Source organism: Halictus rubicundus, chromosome 6 (assembly GCF_050948215.1).
Source record: "Halictus rubicundus isolate RS-2024b chromosome 6, iyHalRubi1_principal, whole genome shotgun sequence".
Taxonomy (NCBI): Eukaryota; Metazoa; Arthropoda; class Insecta; order Hymenoptera; family Halictidae; genus Halictus; species Halictus rubicundus.
The window spans coordinates 500545-526397 of NC_135154.1; the positions used below are offsets into that span (position 1 = coordinate 500545).

A 25853-nucleotide genomic window follows, 5' to 3' on the forward strand; every position below is an offset into this window, starting at 1 on the left:
TTCAAATGCTTTATGTAATGACAGATGATAGGAAATTAATATTAAAATTAATTGCCAACTATGGGCGACACTAGAATGGTAATTTTACAGAAGTGCTTGTGTTGTACATACTGCTGTGTTTATGGGAGCCATCATACTTTCTCCTAGACACTCCTGTATACATTATAGATGATATCTCACACAACGTCTTAGCTTTAAATCGTTAGAGGCTACAACAAAATCTCGTTAGATTGGTGCATCATGCGGTGCATATGTTTGTTTCAAAAATAGAACTATTTTAAGAATTTCGAGGTCATCTATATCCTTTTAAATGAAACTCCAATTGACGCGATATTTTTATTATCTGTAATAGTAATATAATAATAATAATATAGTAAGTAAATTGTTTAATTTTTTATTGAGAACTAATTAGATAAATTAAAGAAATTTTTACTGAATAAATTACTACAATTTCAGTTTTATCATCGTGTCGTTTTAATTTTTTATCGTTATTAAAATACGCTTCACCAGAAGTATTCAAGATGTTTTAACTGCTTCAAGTCTTTAAATTTCATTTTCTAGTAATCGCAGTTTTAATATTTCGTATGCGCTATTTCTTCGTCAAGTCTCTTGATTTAAAAATTCTGACACAATTAAAAAACTATGTGTTCTCAATAGTTTATATTTACACTACAAAGGTAGAATATAAAAGAAATGTGTTGTTAAATCTTTTATTTATTTATTTATCCAAGCTGATACACCACTATCATTACATATTCCTAACATGTCAGTATGAAACGAAAATACGATAGATACTTTTTTTTTTAAGAGGTCTGATTGATACATCGGTGAATTTTATATTTAATGAGACAAGTGTAAGGGACCTAGTTACTGTGGGGGTACAAATTCCTCTGCCTATATTAGTTATACTTATTTTTAAAGCATAATGAGTATTAAAAAAGAAATATATAACAACGTACATATGTATTAACTGATTTTAATGAAAAATATTTAATATCTCGTTTTTAATATTCATTATGCTTTAAAAATAACTATAATTAATATAGGCACAGTGATTTGTAGCCCACAGTAATTGGGTCCCTTACCCTACCTCCTTTTCAAATACACATAATTATGAACGGTAGTATACATACATCATTAGATAATTTGGTATGAATACTTTTTGAATTGAGACTTCAGTAAATAATTACTTAAATCTTATATTGAAATACATTTTAAAATACTCTATGGACGTTCGATATGTGCGTAAACAGATAGTCTAAAAAATAGACTAGCAATTAATTAACCTAGATGAACCGATATGGGTGACCTGGATAATCAAGGCTGTTACTAAGAAAATGGTATAAGCGATGGCTATCTGGAATTGATAAAATAGAAAAGCTATGTAAAAGTGTCTGGAGCTGTTATTTCATACGTCTACAACCAAAAATCTAGGAAATTGTTTAGTCCATTGGAATTCTTCTTAATTTGAACCAGCACTTGTACTGTTGCGGCCACAGAAGGACTGCAAAATAGCTTGTCATAAATAACGTGTTTTGCATATACGAAAACTGAAAGAGATATGCCTGACATAAAGAGCGAGTAAGTACATTTAAAAATAGTATGTAAATCCTAAAACTGCCATTATAGTTCTAAACGAATGTTGGTATAACAGTCTCAGACAGTTGAACTATATTTTTTATATATTTCTCCTACAATTTTACTAACAAAAATATTTTGCCCATTTTTAGACTTATCGATGATAACAAAAAATGTATTTTATCTGACGAGACATGCTTCCAAAAGTAAACTTTTTGTTCGTTGTAATAAATATCGATAGAATTCGAATATGCAATCACAATTAAAACAATGTATTGAAAAGATTTTACGTTAATACCTACACATTAAAAAATGTTATCTTACTGGATCACAATTAAAATGAGATTACCAAGAAAGAAAACAAAAAGTTCTTGGAAAGAACAATAGATGTTTTATGAAATATTTGAAATATTTCTAATGTTTACTATCTTTAAAAATCGTTACACACTAAACACAAATGAATTGTGTACACAGGTAACACAAGCTATCTATTTCTCTATCAAGTATTTATTTATTTTATTAGTTAAAAAAATAATGAGAATTTTTATTATATTCTTTTAAGAAAAATTGGGTCTATCGATTTATGTGTGTGTCTCTTATCTTGCAACATGTGACTTTTACCCTGTCATTTTTCCTGAGTTCTATACTTTTTTCTTATGATTGTATGAGTAATTACGCTTAATTACGTTTGATCTTCGAACGAATAAAGTTGCAGTTTAATGGTTCATTACTAAGAATTATGTTACATTTCTCGAAAAAGAAAACTAAAATGCACCAACAATCGTAACAGATGTCCTTCTCTGTCATGTCACATGGTGTGTTTATTAAATTTACATATCTATTCAAACACACTTTAAGAAAAGAAAACTAATGTTAAAAAACGTAAATCCTAACTAATATTCCTAATATTCCTAACCTAACTAATATTCGTATGATCGTTCGTTTTCAAGATTTGTGTCAATTACACATATTCTGGCAATTTCATCAAAATCGGTCTACGTTGCAATCAGTGTCGCCGGTTGAGGGGAGGGAGCACGAATTGAGGGGAAAAAGTTACCCTCTCTCTGCCACCGTGGTATGCACGACAGAAACAGAACGCGTCACGTGACCCGGCCACGGCGGAAGCGTTGGGAATAGCGCGGTAGAAAGGGAAACTAGAATGGGGAAACAAGTCTTGATCTGGCGACACTGTGGTTGCAATGAGCTACAAACGCTTAAAGATGGTGAAAATTATAGTTTCTCACGAATTTCGGCCTACACCTGTAATAAATAACAAATCTAACGATTCTTACATCGATTTTCGATGCCTGTCGTTTTTTTCCACAACAACCGATTTTGATGCGCTTGTCAGAATATGTATAATTGATACAGATCTACAAACTGTATTTTTTAAATTTTCAATAGAGACCCACATACAAAAGTTGTAAACAATAGCATCTAGTATATTCGTGAAAAAAATTGTTCTTCACATAATGTAGTAAACTAATTGTTCTAACTTCTCAAAAAAAAAATCGTATGGTCCAATATTTAAAATATTATCGTCCGAATATACATAACAAACGTTAAACGTTAAGGATTGAAGTGAAAAGGACACCGAAACTGTAAACCTATTCGCGAATATTTTTCAATTTATTTAAAAAACTGAAGATGTAGAAGAAAATCGTATTACGCCACTGAGCAAACCTTTAACCTACAAATGGCGTTGATAGAAATGACTATTAGATCATCTTTATGCAAAATAAACATTAGTATTATTATTATTATTGCACTAATAACAAGGAACAGGAGTAACACAAGAATTCATTTCTTCTCTTACTAATCTTGATACGTTGTAAACAATGTAGATACCAGTGTAGTAATAAAATGAAATTATATTTCGTTCTGAAAATACAAACAGAACAGTCTCACAAGTGACATTAGGGGTATGCAGACAATGGTACTCAACAATGCGACGCAGGCGTGATGATTCCAAAGGTACGCACAATTATGGCAACATGCTCTCCTATTGTATTCCTTAGTTATAAACTAATTAATAGTAATATAACGGAATAGTAGGTAATATCTCTTAACATACAATAATATTACCCTGCGTCACGAGAGACAACCAATACATCGATAATGTTTTTGCCACACACGAGTTCGCGCGTGGCATAAGATGTTTAATGAAGATGAACTTCGTTCTGCAAGGCCGTCAACATCAACAGATTAGCTTTACGCCGAACCAGTAACAAATTCTCTATCTTTCAGTATCTAACTATTGTTTCACATTTTTGCAATGTTTATACGAAGCAATTCGTAAACGACGACCAGTTTTATGACGAAACAATTCATAGAATAGGGTAAGGGAATATTAAATATTTAATATGAATATTAAAAGAGAGATACTGAATTTTTTTCATTAAAATCAGTTAATATAATGTTGTGGGTGGTTCCTGAGGTGATTTGAAGTAACTTTTTCCTTTACTTTCGTGAACCTTTGTTTTCGAGTTATTAACGAAAAACACGGATCGATCACAGCGCAGCTATAGCGAACGGATTCCGGCTCGGCGACAGGTCTCGTTAGGCGTAGCGTTACTATTAACGGAACCAGAATCCGTCCGCTGTAGCCGCGCTCTGATTGGTCCGTGTTTTTCGTTAATAACTCGAAAACAAAGCCACGGAGAACATTTTCGTAAAGGAAAAAGTTACTTCAAATCACCTCAGGAACCACCCCTTTCAAGGTTTTCCAACATTTTTTAGAACACCCTGTATATCTCTTTTTAAATATTCATTATGCTTTAAAATAAGTGTAATTAATATAGGCACAGTAATTGGTACCCCCATAGTAACTGAATCCCGCACCCTATGTTACTTTTCCTACTTCGGTGCTACACGATTTCTATTACATTTGTTCCATAATGCCCTTTTTTTGAAACTAATATTGCCATTTCGGTATTGTCTTTTCGAAATCAGATAAAATTCATAAATGAATTGACGATTTGTGGTTTATCTATACAATGCTGATACTTTTAGTATATTGTATATAAACTACAAAAGAAATAACATAATTTGTAATATCTACGTACAAATAATAAGTTTCTTACAAGTTATCTACTCGTGGATTACAGATTACTCGGTGACCAAAGAGCTTACAGCTGCATTATTTTCATTTGCTTAATATATCCAATGATGGAAATATTAAACTAATGACTGAATTCTCCTGAACATACTCCATGACTTGCCATTTTCGCAGTACTGCCAATAATTGTGTCGTTGGGTCATTATTGGACCGATCAATTTCTATTAAAAATCCGTTGTATTTTTCCGTGGTAATTTCGGTAATTTTTGACATACAATGAAACTAATTTTTGATATACAATAGATATATTGGACGTTAGTTCGAAAACTATACAAAATTGTTATGAATGAAATTCAGAACTAAAGTTTTGATTTATCATAGTAATTGTTCATCGAACCCATTGGCATTTTGTAGATTCCAACCGGATATAGCACATTCTGCATTTTGCAGCTTGCAACCAAATGTAAGACAAAATTAGCAAAATTGCGTCATCCATGTGTGGATGACGTGGCCGTCAACATGATACAATTCTTTTAAAAGTAGTTAAACATTGTTGCAAGCTAAGTACATTGTAAACATTACATAATTGATCTAATGTTTATTAACTAGCTTACGAACAAGTATAGACATTTGCAACATTAAAAAAGTGTGGAGGACCGCAAGATATTTTAGGTTTAATACGATCATAAACATCATTAAAAGTATTACAGAAGAATTTATTAATTTTACAATAATTCGATGGTGCATTATAGCAATTAAATTTGAATGAAAATTTTATACACTGAAATGTTCAAGATAAAGATAACTGGCGTTGCAGAATAACAACGTTACAGTAAATTTTCAGAAAATGCAGCGAGAAATCGTGAGATGAGCATGATCTATACTTCAATTCCTAACCTGCTGCAATTTTTCAGATTGTTTGTTTCCATTTGACTTTACAAAAATATGATATTGATCTTGCAGAACGGGTACTTTCGAAATCTAAGGTAATACTTCGATGATAAAATTATCGCCAACAGATTTGCAAAACACAAAGATCATGCGTACAAGATATTAAGAATATTCGTTGCATATCGCGACTCGTCTTGCATTGGACCCGTCTCAAGAGTTGCTATCTATTGCTTTCAACAAAAATTGGCGTTTTATGTAAAAATATAAACACGATCCTGGTATCTCGGCAATATTCGCGCTCAAAATAAACGTACGCATAGCAGTATGTATTTCCATTAATATTGCATCAACTATTCTAAGAAAAAGCATATAGTATTTTCTTTTTTCAAATTTGCAAATAGAAAAATACTTCTGGCGAAATAATTAAGCGCGACATGTTATGCATTTAAGATTACTCTTATCGAAAAAATACCTTCTATATTCATTATCGGACATTTATCATTGTTATCAAACAAATAATTAAAAACGAGATATTTCTCTTTGTAATCGTTCCGAATGGAACAATAATGATTGACACCCTCTTTTACATTTCAATTTTATTAAAAAAACACGTTTATACCGCACCTAAATTTTCAAATAATCTTGCTTATAATTTTTATGAAACGATATTCTATGCAATAAAGAATGATAACAGACTGCTGATAACGAGTCCAGGTTTTTCTGCAGAAATGAACGTACCAAAGAATTTGCTCTATACGATTAAAAATAACGAGAATCTTTTTTCTGTGTGGGTCGCTACAAGGATTCACCGGCAATAACGTATTTTTGACAATAAGGTCATTTACATGACGCGATGACGTTCGGTCAAAGGAGAAGCGTTTTTTTTTTATCGTTCCACACGTATTTGTTTTAAACGCGTCTTTCGAAGTGTTGTTTGTGTTGTGCTAACTTTGGCCAGATAAAAATAGTCACTCGCAGAGTGTAAAATAATGTCTATCTTAAGAAAACTGTTCCAAATGAAGCAAATAGTTGCACCTATAATATTCACGCCATTCTTCGATCATTTGTGATATCTAGAATAGCGATGTTTATGTAAATTTACATTTTTCATAGTCAGGTTTAAGAAAACCAGAATTAATAAAATTTCACGTTCTTGCTTAATGATCATTTCGAAAAGCAAAATAACGTATTAAATTTTAACAGAATTTTGTAGTTATGATAATTGAAAATCGACGAATTTTTAATAAAATGATTGTCATGTGTAACATTAACGTTTGAGTTAATTGAAAATCGAAAGAAATAAAATTAGGTGTTATGTTTACAAGCACATTTTACACTATTTTGTTAATGCACATAGTTTATAATGTTAAAACAAAAACAATCACTTTTATAAATACATTTAACAAAATATATAATAAAATAATTTTAATAAAAACTATGTAATAGTATAAAGGAAAATAAATTTTGGGTTCTATTTACTTATACCATTTGTGCATCGCATGTAAACAAATGAGTACGTACATACGTCATACACACTTCAGTTATAAATGAAATATTAAATAATAAATTAAATAAGTAAATTAAGGATTGAATTAGCATCTTTCTTGAATTTTTCTTTTAATGAAAACAAAATACATTGTGCACTCGGAGAAATCAACTCTGATGAGCAAAGTTGCGGGAGAAATTATAAGACAAGAAATTAATACCAGTTCGAAATACATATTATACAAATTGATTGTTAATGTAAATGTAAAATGTAAAATAAACCCAAAATTTAATTTCTGCTATGGATAAAGAAAAGTACCTCTTGGGTAAGTTCGGCTGTAGAAGCTGGTTCATCAGGATTTTGCGAAGAAGTCGGTGGATCGGGGGATGTCACGTTTCTATTCGATTCTGTCAATATACTGGGTCCTGCGACAGCAGTATCTCTTGTTGTTTCTTCGACATTCAACAAATATGCATGGATGTCATTTAATCCAGAATTCATTCTATTATATCTTCCTAGTGAATTTAAATCTTCGAATAAATCTCTCTCGTAGTTTAGAAGTACCGAATCTAGATTTTTTGGATGTACGAACATTGGTCGATGGACAATTGTGTACGCATCGGAATGCCATCCAGAGCCATTATTTAAATCCAGAGAGCCTACGCCAATGGTTTGAATATCCAAACCAAAGTAGGACTCCGGATCTACTCGCAACAAAGATAATAGCAGCGCGAGCTGGAACAGCTCCTCGCTGTACAATTTCTTTAAGCATAACATTTTGTTGCCTTTTAATTGAATCGCCCACAGTTATTAAATATATCTACGGCCAATAATAAATTAACGTATTGTCACAGAGGTTCGGCAGTGATATTACATACATAAACTTTGCAAGTTGTCATGATAGAATAATAGTTCATGTTGAAACTAATATTTATACAACTGCTTATGCTTTAATCATTTAAATCACACTATGTATATTATCCTTCGAATATACGCACAGAATCCAAAACAATTCTTCAGTTTATTCTCGTCTCAATTTCGCACTTTGGTCTTTTATTTTTCACGTTTAATGAAACGAACATGGGACATTAAACGAAGTTCGAGAGCACAGTTCTTGGAGCCGCTGCTGGAGCAACTTATTCGATAGACTGTCCGAATGAAAATAAAGATTCGGAGTTCTCTTTAAACAAGTATAGGTCAGTTACTCGAATATAAAAATAACCTCAAAACACACACTAGCCACGTCAAACTTTGGTGCACCTCGCGTACATCCTACGCGCGCCTTCGATTTTATTTGACAATTCTGGATAGTAATCCATCGAATCAGTGGCGACACTTTTTCCCCATTGTCACGCCAGGCCAGATATTACGAATCGTAACAATTCGATCAACTAGTTGAAATTGACAGATCCACAGATGATACCGGGTCTCGAACTGCTTTAAATTTCTTCCCGATAGCTATTCGAGGCCCGCGGCAAGCGCCAGTAACCTCTTTCGTTAAATCATCTTGCTTCGACGATGTTATAATTCGAGACGATGATAACGTTAAATTAATACAATAGAGTGCATTTCACAGAGAACAAACTAGTACACCTTGCTAAGAGAGATCGCTCGCGATATGTGACTCAGCACTCACTCCGACAATGTCGTTTCTCAGGGCCGCCCCAAGCGTATGTTTCTCCCTTTTTGCCTCTGTTGACAGGTGATTCGTTCAACTTCGAACTCATTGACTTTAGTTGTTTAATACTCGACGTTTATTATTATCGTTCGCACAAGATGAAACTTTTTCAAATATCTGTTTCCGAAATGCCGACGAAGAGAGACTACATCGATGGTTTCAGCCGATATAATTGAACCATTTAAGAACAGTGTAAAAGTACTTAGACATACCGGTATTTAGGTGTCGTTTTAATATACATTTATCTCTTATTAATCAACTGTTGATAATATGAAAATTACACCAACTGTACGTAATACACTGGCATGTATTTTCCCATTCGATTTGAATCGGAGAATGATAATGCTGCATTGAAATAGATCGCGTTACGTCTTTATATAACGATACATTCGTTTGCATCTTCGCGCGTATTTTAATTGAAAAATGATGTATTACATAACGGGTTTTTCAGGTTTATTTTAGTTTTTTCACTTATCGTGTTATTTATAATAACCCATTTGAACAATCTTAAATGTACTTCGAATTCTTTAACCAGTTAGCTATTTTTGACGAGTATACTCGTCATGAAGAAATAACAATATTTTGTATTATAACGAGTATACTTGTCATGCGTTAAAAGGAGTTACAATTTGCTGTTTAAATGGCAATTTTAGTGAAAACTAAAACATATTCGTAAACTTCAAGATGTTTGAAATAATTGGAGGCCAAGACGAAATAAAAGGAACAAATAAAAATATATAAATAATTATTATGAAAGAACTGTATATAGTATGAATTTTTTTTTGTAAATGTATTGTTTTCATTTGATAATCACCACTGAAGCCGTTACGGGTTTATATACAGAGTGTCTAAAAAATGTTGTACTTCCTTGAAAAGGGTGATTCCTAAGATCATTTGAAATACCTTTTTCCTCTGCGAAAATTTTTTACAACTTAATTCCATATTATAGCAGCCACACATACTCTGTGTTTGACGAGTATACTCGTCATCGCTTAATTTTTACGACGTAATTTAGGTACACATTTTTCAAAGAGGTCAACAACTAACTGATTAAAGTAGACAAATTAGTCGACTCACGATTTTGTAATATTGTTCGTTGGTACCATTGCTAATTATGCAATTATGAACTAAATAAAATGTGAGAGCTTAGGGGAAAGTATTGTTGTCTCTGTTATTGATTTAATTATATATTTATTAAAGATGCGGTAAAATACAGATTGATATACACTGGTTAAGGAAAATCAAGAACATATGCCGTAAGTTTTTCTTATATACGTGCCTAATGGCATAAATGCATTAAACAAGCACCGTACGTACGACGAAATGCAAATTAAGTTCATAGGTGAAATGCGACGATGATTACGGTACGGTGGCACAAGTCTTTTACTGCAAAGAATCGTCCTTCTTTGTCGGTAACAACGTCGCGGAAACGAAAGTGAGGGAAAATATTTTTCGAGAAGCCCGTTTATCGTGATGCACGCGTACCGCCGTTCGATAACGCATGTTTTTAAAAATACTGATGAAACGTTGCAATCAAAATTACAATAAGAAAACTTCGGCCGCAGTCGCGTTGACACAATTTGCGCGGTTGCCACGTTTGTTAGTTACTAAACAGACGCGTGAGTAATCAAACAATGCGCCACAAGCGCAGTGCGCACGGCTGCGGGTGTACGTTCTATAGTGTATCTTTTCCTATATGTGTATGTTGTCTACTCACCTTACGTATAAATTTCGTTGATCTTAAATGCGCTCCGTCGGTGTGAGGTGATAGTGATGTCATTCGCGGCAAATCTTCCGTTTCGATCATATTATAGTTTTTTTCAATTCTTCAAGCTCAAAATATGCATTGGACGAACTTTGATATAAATTAGCTGGGTAACAGCGAAAAACCGACTGTGTATACCGATGACTGAAAGTATGGAAGCGAAATACATTACGTCACTGAGCTCGAAGAAGCACTCTCACTTTGTCGAATCACTTTGTGAAGATACATCGCAATTTATCTTTTCGAAGGTTCTATCACATATCAATGACAACTCTATGACAAATGTGTTCGTGACAGAATTTTCTTACCTACAATAATTAGGTTATTAGAATTAATGCGAAAGCTACTGTCTGACGTTCCAATATCAGATAAGTAGAATTTTTCTTGTGCTACGTCACTGGCTGCGATTGCCGCGCTATTTGAACATGGCGAGAGTGACACAACACGTGTTCATGTTACATCGAAGTTTCCGTTTCTGATGGCTGATACGCCGGCGTGTTTGATTCAACCCTTAACCCCTTGATATACAATATCGAGTTAGACTCGTGATGAAAGTTCTGAAGAGAGTCTAATAAATATGTATGTTATTAATTTCCTTTAAACCGAAATAAAATTCTATTTCTTTTTTTAGTTGGTATATATACTTTGGAGAAAACATAGGCATACAATAAATCTAAACTATCTTTTTTTCTATGAAATTCTGAACGATGAAGAATTTCTAATCATTATAATAAAAATAAATAGTAGTGCAATGGGTTAATTCAAATATATAAATCTCAAAAATGCAGTCGCGTTTATTATAAAATTGCTTCATAAATTTGATCATTAAACGATCATCCGAACTAATGAAAATAATAAATTATTGTGAATAAATAAATAATTTTGGAATATATGCCACAGGTGAGTATACAGAATGAAACAAGTTAATCTATAAAATTTAAAACAATTTATATTAAGTTTATCACTGTATGTATATCACTGTATACACCCTGTATAACGAAATAAAAAATGGACTTTGAAAAGTCCACGGACCTTTTGCTAGAAATAGATTGAATTCGAAAATAATATACATAAATGATATAATGGTCCTTTTTATTTAACAATAAAAATATTTTACTTTATAAACCTACAGTTCATAATAATTGGGATGGGCTCTTACCTGTTGACCAACAAACAGTATTATTTATCCCATATTCTACTTTGTCGACAACTCGGTACCATTTTACCGGAGTCTCCGTTAATTTTGATAACATTGGTGGTATTACTCTGTTAAATCGTTCAACCTGGCCGTTCGCACGTGGGGTTCATATCGTGATCAGCATCTGTTCTATCCCGTTGTTTGTTAAAAATTCTTTAAATAAATTTGAAGTAAATGATGTACCTTGGTCACTAACTAGCCGTCTCGGTTTACTATACGCTCTAAAATATTCCGTTAAATTTTTTACTAGTTCTTCCGATTTCGTTGTTTTACAAGGATATAATCTTATAAATTTAGTAAAACCATCTACTACCGCCAAAATAAATTTATAGCCATTCCTGCACTTTTCCAGTGGGCCGTAATGATCCACATGTATTGTTTGGAATAGTAAGTCGTCTTTCCCTAAACTGTGCAAGAATCCCTCTTGTTTACGGCTGTTTGATGACAGTTCAGACAATTGCTGATGTACTGTCTAATTTTTTTGCGCATTTGCGGGAACCAATATACCAGACTAATATTGTCAAGTACTTTTTCAAAACCTAAATGCCCTAGATCGTCGTGGCTTATTTTAATAACGTTATTTTCTAAACACGCAGGTACGCAACATAATAATCTGTTATTGTTAACTTTTCTATACACTAAACCATCTCGTAATTCATAATACTTTTCCTCGCTTACCTCTAATCTATTCTTAATTTCTCGAATCGTGCGGTCTTGGTGTTGTTTAATCGCCAATATCTCCTCTAAGGTGTTTGCTTCTAGTATTAAAATTGTGTTGTACCGACTTAGTACGTCTACGTGTGACATTTTACTACCGCTACGATGTTCAATTGTGAAATCATAATTTTGTCCAACATTGCAGAACGCGATATTCGTGGTTAATGCTGTCGCAGTCTGTGATTATCTTACACGGAATGCCGGATAAATAAATATGAAATCAATTAATTGTGTACACTGCCGCTAAACATGCAAGTTCAAAACTATGATTTTTTGCCTTCTTGGGCGGTCGTTCTTTTACTAAAATAAAAAACTGGTCGAAAGACTTTGTTTATTTGTTTTTGTAATAAAATTGCTCCAAATCCATTGCTACTAGCGTCACAGTAGAGCTCTGTGTCCAATTTTGGAGAGTAAATTGCCAAAAGGGATCATTTGTTAGACATTGTTTCAACATTAAAAATGCCCGGTTTTGTTCTGGCCCAAAACTAAAAACTGCATTTTTTCTTAGTAAATTATACAGGGGTCTCACGATGAGTGAGAAATCTTTTATAAAACGGCGGAAATAGCTTGTCCTACAAAACGCTGCACCTTTTTGATATTTCTCGGTGCTGGATAGTCGACCACGGATTCGACATTTTCCTTCGCTGGCGCGATACCATTATCAGATATCGAATACCCCAAATAAGTTATTTGGCGATATAACAATGAGCATTTATGTAACCAAAATTGTAAATTAAACTTTCTCGCTAAATGAAATATTTCTCGTAAAATATCCAAATGTGCGTCAATCGTTTCCGTGGCTACCAAAAAGTCGTCCAAATGAAGTAATAGTTTATTCCGTCTAAGTAAATCACTAAAAATTTTGTTTAAAAATCTTTGAAAAATACGAGGTGCATTGGTCAGTCCAAATGGCATTTTGAGGTACTCGTATTGATGTAAGCCTTTCCTCGTAGGCGCAACGTAATTGTGGTTACCGCCGCAGAATCGTCCAAGGTGTACATCGTTTTGAGTTGCTCTACTTGCTCTCTCCATATTGTGAACGTACCTTCTGCGCCCGAGAATTCGCATAGTAAATCGGCGATTGTTCTGATGCTTGGAGTGGGCCTGACGGTAACGCCACTCTCCGTGGATCACGTCGATGTAGTTAATTATTTCTCTCTCTCTCTCTCTCTCTCTCTCTCTCTCTCTCTCTCTCTCTCTCTCTCTCTCTCTCCCTCTCTCTCTCTCTATCTCTCTCTCTCTCTCGGTGTTTAATGTTTAATTGCTCAACCAATTCTAATACAATTTCATGATACAATTTAATAAAACAAAACATTAGGTTGTTATAAACAAATCGATTGTCGGCTCGTAATGACAACTGGTCACCAACACTAATGCATTAAGGCATCTAACACCTACATATAGAATGAAAAGGTTCCATTTGGTATTCAATACATTCATTGATGCATTTAGCTGGTAGCAGATTAGCAAGAATCAAAATGTTTGAATTTAGTTATGTAAGGTCGAAATTGTCCCATCTATGCTGCCACTTTCCTGAAATATTTTTGGTTCTAATCCTCTTTACGTGTTTTAAAAACATTTTAAGTACAATTTAGTAGCATACTAATGAATGAAACTTGTTTCGTTACTGGATCGTTTCCATAATGGGGGAATAGCAAGGTGGTCAAACCGAAGTGGTTTTATAGCTAGTGGTCGCGCACTTAATTGATTAACTATATAGACTTAGACTAGATTTACAACTAAGCGAACTGTACTATTTATGGTAATTATAAAATAAACGGTTTAAAGAAACCGACTGAGAGTTTCTCTCGGTCCACGTGATTAGCAATACAGTTTTTACTCGATATATGCCCCAAATATCTAGCCGACAAAGCCAGCGAGGGGTCGAGTATCGGTGAGACTCACACTAATGTATGCGAAGCAAAAGATTGCAACTTTTTTAATTTTTGGATCCAATAATTTGGATCATATTTACAAGTTTCGGACGCAACGAAGACAGTGAATGAAAAAGAAAGAGAGACTAGAAGTCGAGTAGTCGACAAACATCAGAAGCATCGATCACTGCTTGAGTAATAAATACAATTGTAAAACTTTTCTATTTTTCATTTATTTGTGACCAAATTTTCACCAGGAATTTTGTAACATTTTTCTGGTTAAAATGAAACCAAATATGACATAATTCGGTGCATATTTGCATATGTAGTTTTGTAATTTAAAATCTTATTATCGTCAATTAAACAAATAAATATAATCCAAATTATGTCGTGTTTGATATCATTTTAATCAGAAAAATGCCACGAATGTGGTGATAAAAGTTTCATGAATAAATAATAAATAACAAAAGAGTTTTGTCTTTGCTTTAGTAGTGTCTCACCGACATGCTAGTGTTGGTCGCTCGGCTCGACGCTGTGCTGGCGGCAAAGGGTAAAGGAATCTCGGGGAATCGTGTCTGTAAACGAAAAGTGTGAAATTTCAGACCCGAGGTAGTTATACTCATCGCGACAACACTGTACTCGTGTAATAAGCGATTAAAGTTTCAGCCGTGAAAGCCGATTGCAGCCTTTGGTGGTGAGCTTTCTTCTCGCCGCCTCGATCCTCGCGGCTCATATCACACAGGATACCGCGCAACGGCCGGTATCCAAATCTACATATAATCTATGTATACATATATCCGTATACCAACAATAATGTCATCATACATGATATAATTTGCATCATACCAACTTGTTTAATTGACGATAAAAAATGTACTACAACGCTGCTGCACAAAAGCTCTCGTACATCCGACCTCAGCAATGATGTTTTATCGCGGTTTTGTTTGTGCCGGTTCCCCTACCACTGACCACTTCATATTACCCTACCGTACTTTTATCTCTCTGGAGACAAGCTCCTATATAGGTTCCTAGCCCCCTGACCCCTTCTCCCACACTCCATAGGAGCATGGTGGGGAGTCTCAGGAGTTTTAGATTTAGATTTTAGAGAGTGTGACTGTGCTCTGCACCAAGGCAGTGTCGTCAGATTAAGGGGAGGGAACCGAACCTGACCAGGGCATGCCCCGAGTGCCCCGCCTGGTCGGCGTGTACGTGTGCCTACGCTGATCGCAAGGGTCCGGGATGCCACTAACCATATCCCAATAATACAGAGACGGGACTATTTCATAGTGAAAAGCGCTTTAGCAAATTAGCATCTTGAAAGGTTGGATAATACAAGGATGTGAATTTTCAGTAATGGCACTAGATAAAAAGATCAACCTAACATGCTGAATCCCTCAAAAATCCCTAAAAATTATTGTTCGCGAAATGTAACAAATAGTTGGGAAAACTATATTTATCAATTGATTTTTTCTAGTTTTTATCTCCAGAAAAAATGAATATATTCTAAATATTTTCTGTGAAAATTTGATTTCAATATCTCTAATGGTTTGAAAGCAACCTGTTGCGAATTAGTATCTTGCGTCGATGGCCCGCTCCATAACATTGACACTGGAGGGTGTCATAAAATAGCCCTCCCACGACACTGTCTCGCCGAAGACGAAAGAACTTTCCTGTAACCTCGGTGCAAAACACAGTCATTCTCTAAAGTCTGAAACATCGCCGCTTCGCACGAATGTACGATTGCCTAGTAAATATGATCCAAATTATATCATGTTTGGTGTCAATTTTATCAGGAAAATGACACGAATGTGTTGAGAGAAGTTTCATGAATATATTATGAAAAACAAAAGAATTGGGACATTGCATTAGTATTGTTTCACCGATATACCTGACCCCGCATGATGTTACACTCTTCGGCGGTCTAGCTTCTAGCCCCTTCGAAGGGTAGACACTTGGGCGCGTCATAAATTGGCCCTTCTCCGATAGTGTCCAGCCAAAGACGAAAGAGCTGGCATGCAGCCTCGGTGCGAAACACAGTCATTCTCTGAAATCTGAAACATCGTCGCTCCGAACAAATGTACGAATGTGTAGTAAATATGATACAAATTATACCATGTTTGGTATCATTTTTATCAGAAACATTCCACGAATGTGTTGAGAGAGGTTTCAGGAAAAAATAAGGAAAAACAAAAAAAATGATGACATTGCATTAGTATTGTCTCACCGATGTACCTGACCCATGTTACACCCAACGACCGGCACACCGAACGGCCAGGCCGACTACGCTTGCAATGTTCCGCATTTTATATGGATTTCTGTATGCATTGTCTGGCCGGCCTGACGGTACGCGGGGTCCGAGAGTTTCTGCGTTTTTATGAAATACATAATGGTAATAACGGTACTTCATTCATAACTTATAACGTAACTTTTAATATACTTGGTTTTTTTTACAATTACAGTAGGTATATTTAGCAAACATGTGCATAATCTTTATTTGCATTAAATTTTGTATTAAATTAAATTAAATTAAATTAAATTAAATTAAATTAAATTAAATTAAATATTTCTGGAATTCCGACGAATTTGTTTCGAATGAAGTTGCATACGTATCGATAATATCATTAAAATATCCTCACGAAGTTACCGCACTCCTCAAAAAATTGTCATACTTTACCTTCTTGTCATACCTTCTAGGCGTATGTAACTTCGTAAGTATATTTTAATGATATTATCAATACGCAGAGTTGGGCAAAATAGTTATCGAAATAAAAATTTCGAATAACGAATGAAAGATAAAAAAATTTGTATTAAAATTTGAAAGTTAAAATTACAATCTCATTAAAGACGGTCCAAATGCTCTAGATAAGCTCAAGAAGTCATTCGTATTAACAATATTGTTCTGATTAAAAACATAAAAGCATAAAAAAATAAAAGCATGTATTAATAAATAGATTAAAAACATGAAGCATCATTTGGACTGTCTTTAATGAGATTGTAATTTTTATCGTAACATTACGTATCGGTGAAACTTGTCCTAATCCCACAGGCATTCTGTGCCCCTTAGCTCTTCTATCTGGGGTTATATTGGGAGGGCTAGTTTCTGACACCCTCAAGCGTGTACCTGTCGAAAGACCCAGAAGCTAGACCGCCGAAGGGTGTAACATTGTGCAAGGTCAGGTATATCGGTAAGACAATCCCGATGGAATGTCATAATCTTTTTTGTTTTCCATTATTGTTTCATGAAACCTCTCTCAACACATTTGTGGAATGTTTCTGATAAAAATGACACCAAACATGGTATAATTTGTATCATATTTACTACGCATTCGTACATTTGTTCGAAGCGACGATGTTTCAGATTTCAGAGAATGACTGTGTTTCGCACCGAGGCTGCATGCCAGCTCTTTCGTCTTCGGCAGGACACTATCGGAGAACAGGTAATTTATGACGCCCCCAAGTGTCTACCTTTCAAAGGGGCCAGAAGCTAGACCGCCGAAGAGTGTAACATTATGCGGGGTCAGGTATATCGGTGAGACAATACTAATGCAATGTCCCAATTCTTTTGTTTTTCATAATATATTCATGAAACTTCTCTCAACACATTCGCGCCATTTTCCTGATAAAATTGACACCAAACATGATATAATTTGGATCATATTTACTAGGCAATCGTACATTCGTGCGAAGCGGTGATGTTTCAGACTTTAGAGAATGACTGTGTTTTGCACCGAGGTTACAGGAAAGTTCTTTCGTCTTCGGCGGGACAGTGTCGTGGGAGGGCTAATTTATGACACCCTCCAGTGTCAATGTCACGGCACGGAGTTATAGAAAGCAAATTTTTACTGAAAATATTTGGAATGCGTTCACTTGTATCTAGAGATAAAAACTAGAAAAGAATCATTTATTTAAATATAGTTTGTCAAACCATTTGTTACATTTCGCAAACAATAATTTTTACGGATTTTCGAGGGATTCAGCATGTTAGGTTGATCCTTTTATCTAGTGCGAATCATTACTGAAAATTCACATCCCTGTATTATAGAGAAATGGGTTGCGGAATTCCAGACCCTTCCAGCCCTCGTAGGCACACGTACACGCCGACCAGGCGGTGTGTGAGTGTGCCGCCATGTCAGTTCCCATAGCCTCCCTGAGAAACGACGTGCTGCCGAATATTGCTAACCATTTCTCGATGATGCAAAAGTACGACTTCTGAGGACCTTTCCACCCTAGATAGAACTTTCATCTAGCTCTTTTCACCATTGACAAGTCCCGTGACTGCATTATTGGGAAATATTTCCAGGCATCCCTGACCCTTGCGATCGCCGACGGCACACGTACACGCTGATCAGGCGGTGTGTGAGTGTGCCACGGCACGGCTATTCGAACGAAGCTACGACAGCGCCATCCATGTTGACGCGCCGCTCATGCTCCTACAGGCCTCTCTGGCGGACAACATGCTGCCGAATATAGCTAATCATTTCCCGATGACGCAAAAGTAGGACTTCTGAGGACCTTTCCACCCTAGATTGAACCTTTATCTAGCTCTTTTCACTATGGAAAAGTCCCGTCTCTGCATTATTGGGAAATATTTCCAGGCATCCCGGACCCTTGCGATCGCCGTCGCACACGTACACGCCATCCACGCTTTCGCGCCGCGCTTGCTCCTATAGGCCTCTGTTTTACCGATACAGTGACTACTGACGATGAGACAGATCGGGAACATAGTACAGCGCTCGTAGCGAAAAATTTCGGAACTATATTTTGATGAAATACTCAATGATCTAATTTTTCTGGGTGCCCGCTTTCATTTGTTTGATACGTAAGCATACAACGTGATCGGCGTGGCATTGAGTTCCTATATGTTCCCGCTAGGGTGGAAAGGTCCAACGAACTCCATACGAGCTCTGAATCTCTCGATATTTACGATAATGTCACTCGACAAGCAGTATGCTGCTGAATATTGCAAATTACGGCTAAAAAACGCAAAAGTACGACTTCTGAGGACCTTTTCACCCTAGATTGAACTTTTATCTAGCGATTTTGACTACAGAACAGTACTATTTTTGCATTGTTAACAAATGAGAGCGGGCCTCCCGTACCCTTGCAAAACTCGGGTACGTGTGCGGAACTAGGGAGGGGATGCACTCACACAATCTTGAGCTGTGCCCACCGCCTTGATCTGTCTCTCATTCTACCCTTCGCCTTCTACGACGCTATTCCCCCATTTTCCGGCGGCGAATACCCCCACGCTTCCGCCACATGACGCGCTTCGCCTCTGTCGTGCATGTGGCACAATGTCACGTGAATAATCCGGTATTGGCAGACAGAGGGTAACTGTATTCCCCTCAATTTCCCCGGTCTAACGACCTGCACCGAGGTCGCAGGACAGTCTTCTCGTCTTCGCCGAGACAGTATCGTAGGACGTAGGCTAATTTATGACAACCTCAAATGTGCATGTCTCTTTCTCTTCCTGAGTTCTGCGATGCCGAAAAGTCAAGCAAAAATATCCCTCCACTGTAGCCGCCCTCTGATTGGTCCATGTTTTTCATTAATAACTCATAAACAAAGCCGCGAAGAACATTTTCGCAAAGGAAAAAGTTACAATGAAGTACAACATTTGTACTTTTATTTGGGACACTCTGTATATAAAGTTTATAGTATAAACTGCTAATTTAGTAACCTATATTTTAACTCACAATTGAAACAAATGCATAATAAATAAAAAGCTAATTAGTACGCCATAAATCAATACAGTGAACCCGCGTTATATGTCAGCAGCCCGGGTCTTGCGGTGGTCGGAGGACTATTCTTTGACGAAGTGCCGAACGTAAAAAAGGACAGCGATAGTTTACCGCCATTTACAGTTCGCCGCTGTCGGTAAACACGTAGTAATTCGTGTCTCCTATGAATTATCTGTCAAAGTCACTGCGGGGAAATGCTGCCGACGAGACACTACTATTGTTTGATTCAATGCCGAACATAGAAAAGGACAGCGAAGCTCGAGAACTTCTTAATTTTTCATTATTTGTTTGTGGGACTTTCACTAACATATTCATGGCATTTTTACTGGTGATATTTACTTGTGTACTAGGTATTTAAGTTTCGGACACAAAGAAAGACAGCGTATGGGTAAGAGACACGAAGAGTCGCGGCCGCCGCACAGTGGTCCGGATCGCAGAATTTAGTGACATTTGTGTATAACTTTTGAACCGTTTGAGATATTGAAATGGGATCATACATGTTAGAAAATATTTTTTGTTTAATTTGTTAATTAATTATTTTTATAAACTTTTATTTAGTTGTTGAATCAGTTGCTTTCCTTATTAAAACCATTGTATAATAGTTCGAAATTCAAATCTTATAATTTTTTATATATAATGTAATTATGTTATTAAAATTTTTAATAAAATGTACAGGTATACAAGTTATTAAGTACGGTATCTAACGTCACAAATATATATTGCGAGCAAAAGTAATATTAATATTTTTTTAATTGATAAAATAAGAAGTATATTAATTAATCTTACCATTTTGTTGTTAAAGGAGTGGGTGGCTTTTGTTTTCTTTATTTTTTTAATAATTCTTTAGCCTCTGTACTGAATTGTTTGATTGTCTTCTTATAAGATCTTATTCTCGTTGCCGAAATATGTGGGTCTGATGTTAATAACAATTTGTGCAGTGTATCTTCATTTGTAGCGATTCTAGAAATTTTGCGAGTATTTTTGGTCCTAATTTTTTTTAAATCTTTGTGTCTTGTTTCTTGAGCCTCTTCAGATAATTGGCCAATCGGAAGTAATGCATGCTGTATTATCTCCTTTCCATGAATTAATAATTTATGAATGGAGGCTGGCATATAATACCACCCGTAGTGGTCAATAAAATATTTTGCTGTGCTTTGTGCGTATTGTCCAAATTTATCTGTGTCTATTTCATAAGACGAGGAAATTGTTTGAAGTATAAAATGAAATTTTTTTATTAATAATAAATATAAGCATTTCGGATGTTTAGAGTTCGGATTTCAGTGCTAAGAGTTCTTGGGTTATCTCGCGCTTCACAACGACCAACGCGCGGCGACCGCGCGGTCGCCACGACATTGTCAGCTTTAAACAACTATAACTTCTAAAGTAGGACGAGGTAGGAAAAGATTTTTGTACGGTTATTTAAAGGACGTTGTACCGAACATATTCCTGTTTGTTAGAGCCTGGGATCTTTTGAGATAAAAAAGATCTCCTCCGCTGGTCCGCGTGATTGACCAGTTCCGGAGCCTAGACTAGTTGTTCTTTGTGCAGGAGTTGTAGTTAGACTGATTTTTTACCCCAACTCCACTCCATGCTCTCGGAGTGAGTTGGTGTGGAGTGGGGGTGTTCGGTTGTCGGGCTGGCAACGTCGCTGGATTTCGGCGGGTGAAATCACAGCTGTGGGTCCGAGGTTCATCGGCGGAGGATCGTCGGATAGTGCCGCGATGCCACCTTTGTAAGTCTACGTTTTATGACAGTACGGTCAGCTGCTGAGGGCACGAGGAAAACTCTAATGGGCAATTTGGAAAGGTTTCGTTAAGGCGACTTTCTCAGAAACAGCCCTAGAGGCACGTGTCATAAAACGTGTTGACCATCTGCACCCCAAATGTTGGGTTGTGCAGATTTGTCAGCCGCGAGTAAAACGGTGCAGCTATGGTCCCAAGAATCGGTCCCTGGTCACACCTTGAAATAACGGTGCCGCGGATTTTCAAGGGAATCTCCCGTTAACTCGCGGCTGAACATATATACTGAATCAATTGTTATTACAAGTGTTGGTGTCGCGAATGAATTGAGGGTAAGTGTACAATAAAAGAATTGTTACCTAAGATGCACGGTTTTGACACACTGGCAATGCGGGGTCTAAGAGCAATTATTATATGCCAAATAGAAATTTATCGCACTAACGAGAGTGCACTGTCGAGAGCACCTGCGTGAGGCGGCCTCTCCACCCCCTTTTTTACGTAGTGGTAATCGTATTGCGGATTCCCCGCCCTTCATGGGGAGAGAGACGGGGATACGTGGAACTCACCCCGAAGGAATACACCCACTAACTCCACCACGGTGACCTCTTTGAGCTAACGGAAGACGGCGCGGAACTCGTATCGAACAACTCACCGCCCCCCTGCACAACAATGACACCCTGGAGGAAGTAAAGTTTCCCCCTCCCAATGCCTAATCTAATAGGACACAGCGCGGGTCACACACCCTGCGTCCCCCATCCCGGAGGACAGCTCGGTTAGGCGCCGCGAGCTCCAGATCGCGACACCCCGCTGTCCTCGGCAACTCCTCACCTCGCTCAGGGAAAAGAAGCCTCGTAGGTCCCCGCCTCGGCCAAAGGAGGAAGTCACCGATCGTGGTAAGAGATGACCGGGAGCAGCTTCCGCGACGCCAGCCGACCAAATTGACGGGAGGAGCAATTAAGCGGCTCCTCCCGCTCGCACGGATGGCCCTCCCCTGGGGGGCGGTACATGTCCTCCCCCACCCCCATGGCGGTGGTGGGGGATTAGCTCCGACCACCACCGTCAATTCTGCGGTAGGTGAGTCGTCCCGCCTCCTGCACCATTCTGCCAGAATGGGAAAGAGGGCCCGGACAATTGGACTACCCATGTCAGCAACAGCAGCTTGCGTAGCAGATGACACTGACTTCGGGGGAGAAGCGAGGCGCGCAGCACCGCGTCATACAAGGCCCAAGGACTGACCCCTGCGGGACCCCGCGGTGCATCACCTCCCTTCGGATTATGCCGTACCGTCCCAGAAACTGAAACCACGTGTCCGACAGGTAGTCCTGAATCACTGCTCGGAGGTAAGGGACATCCGGAAATAGTCCGGGGCCCTTATTACCGTGTGCTAGGGCAGGGCGTTGAGGCAGTGGTTATATCCAACCCCACAGCCAACAACACCTTGCCCCGAGCGACAGCCGCGGTCCGGAGGGAAGCAAGACGCATGACCGCGTCCACCGTCGATCGCCTCCTCCGGAATCCGAATTGGCTGTCGCTCAAGTCGGGACCAACATGGGACAGATACTCGACGAAACGATCCGCAAGAATTTTCTCGTAGATCTTGCATGCCTCGTCGAGGACACAAATGGGCCGGTACGCAGAGGGAGAATCTGCGGGCCCGCCTCCCTTGCGGAGGAGGACCAACCTTGCCGACTTCCATACGCCCGGGAAGACCCCCCGGCACAGGCAGGCGTTCAACACCAGCTTGAAAGCCGGGGCCAGGAAATCGTATCGAAAACAACTAGCCACCCTCCTCCCCAAAAATCACACCCCGGCGAAAGTTTCCTCCACCGACCAATACCTAATCTAGTAGGACACCGCCCTGATCACCCACGCGGTATCCCCTTTCCCGTAGGTCCCCGCCCCGGCCTAGGGAGGAAGTCACCGTTCGCGGTAAGAGGTAACGGGGGGCATGTTTCGCCCCCCCCCCCTACGTAGACGCCACGAAGACGACCGGCCAGGCAGCCGAATTGACGGGAGAAGCAATTAAGCGGCTCCTCCCGCCTGCACGAATATCCCACCCCTGCGAGGGAGGTAGGACATGGCACCCCCCCACCCTCCATGGCGGCCGTGGGGGATCAGCTCCGCCCAAGACCGCTATCTCTGCGTCCGCTCCGCAGTGGGGGCCGACAAGTCCTGCTGGACGTCCCCCAGCGGCTTGCCTCCTCACGGAGAAGGGGTCTCGCTCTCTCTCCCTCTCCGCCGCCTCCTTCTGCGGTATTACTTCTTCGCAGAAGGAGGCCATCACTTTCCACGACCCCTCGTTGTGCTCGACCACATGGTCAGCGGTGAGAGGTCCCACCCGGTAACGCCCCTAAGGACACAGCGCGCTCCCGACCACGTTTGGCACTCTTCCAGTGTATACCGCGCCGTGGGACCGGGACGGGCCTCCCTGCAGTGATGGCACTGCGTCGCCCAACAATGGGCGGAACGACAATTCTAGCGAGGAATAATGCAAAAATTAAATGTCCCTAGAATCGGAACATTTTTATTTTACCTGCGTCCTCGGTAGTCGGTGACCACCTACCTATCATAAAATAATGAATAAACATTTGGGTTTTTCCGTATGCATTGTGAACTTGGTGCGAAAGAGGAAAATTTTTCCTGTCTACGTCAATATCTTTTCATGCGCTGTGTTGTGCGTTCGACCGTGTTGCCGACCAGGGCCGGCAGCGAGAGGACCCAACCCAAGGTCACTCTGAGGACACGACACGGCCCGAACCGCCTGGCTATTCTTCCAACGTGTGCCCAACGTGTCTCCACCGTCTCCACAGTGATAGCACTGTATCGCCAATTCTTTCCCTATCCTGGCCAGGTACTCCCTGGTGCTGGTACTCCCATGCCCGTAGGTGGGCGGTAGGAGAGCCTTCCCCGCTTCCTGCAACATAACTCCAGTATGGGCAGAATGGACCGAACTATCGCACAGCCCGTGTTGGAAGCGGCAAGCTGCAGAACCACATACTGGTTCCGTAAGGGGCCATGAAGTGCACCGGCCCCGCGTTAAGACGCCGGGTCCTTAGTTCTGGCCCCCGATGTTGAACAGCAGGCGACCCCTGCGGAATACCGCAGTGCTGATCATTTCTAGAGGAGGACGGTAGACGCCATTGACCGTGTGGGCTCCCTTCGGAGTCAGACTGTCACTCGGGGAGACCCCCTCTCCGCAAGGAGGCAAGCCGCTGGGGAACGTTTCCCCAAGGCTCGTCGGTCCCCACTGCGGGACAGACGCAGAGATGGCGGAGCTCATCCCCCACGACCGCCATGGGGGGGGGGGGATATGTACTGCCCCCCCCCCCAGGGGTGGGCCATCCGTACGGGCGGCAGGAGCCGCTTAATTGTTCCTCCCGTCAATTCGGTCGGCTGTCCGGTCGTTTCCGGGGCATCTGCGGGGGGTGGGGTGGATGAGTTGGGGCGTGCCGGAAGACGCCCCCGGTCTCTTACCTCTTACCGCGAGCGGTGACTTCCTCCTTTGGCCGAGGCGGGGACCTACGGGGCTCCTTTTCCCTAAGCGAAGTAGGGAGTTGCCGAGGACAGCGGGGTGTCGCGATCTGGGGCTCGCGGAGCCTAACCGAGCTGCCCTCCGGGATGGGGGACACCGGGTGTGTGACCCGCGCTGTGTCCTATTAGATTAGGAATTGGGAGGGGGAAGCTTTACTTCCCCGGGGGTGTTATTGTTGTGGAGGGGGACGGCGAGTTGTTTTCAATACGAGTTCCTAATTGTCGCCCGTTAGCTCTGGGAGGTCACCGTGGTGGAGTTAGTGGGTGTATCCCTTCGGGTGGGAGTCCCACATATCCCCGTCTATCTTCCCAGGGAGGGTGGGGTATCCGCAATGCGATCACCACCACATAAAAAGGCTGTCGCTGGGGGCTGGGTGTTGTTGGCGGTAGACTTTCTGGTAACCAGTGGCCGGCTCCTGCACCATTAGTTTAAGGCGAGGCATGGCCGCGAAGAAGCACGTCGTCTCTGCGGAGACGGTTCTACACCCCTGTATGGTTTGCAAAGCCAGCTGGTGCGGCGCGGCGCTGCACATGCGCTAGATTTTTATACCTACCATTTATACCACTTTTATACTTATGTTATACCAATATAGTTTT

General features: G+C 39.2%; 1 protein-coding gene across 4 annotated transcripts in view; it reads right to left on the reverse strand.

The window, feature by feature from the left end:
- Cnc (NFE2 like bZIP transcription factor cap-n-collar) overlaps window positions 1-10791 on the reverse strand; it is a 292479-nt gene extending 281688 nt beyond the window's left edge. The window contains exon 1 of one of the 4 annotated variants that reach the window (XM_076789362.1): window positions 10409-10791. In XM_076789362.1, coding sequence (XP_076645477.1) covers window positions 10409-10498 — 90 coding nt within the window. In that variant the 5' untranslated portion in view covers window positions 10499-10791. Of the gene's footprint in view, window positions 1-7331; window positions 8697-10408 lie in introns of those variants that run through there. The other 3 variants (XM_076789359.1, XM_076789360.1, XM_076789361.1) reach the window with 3 other exon arrangements.
- Between the last annotated feature and the right edge of the window lie 15062 nt (window positions 10792-25853).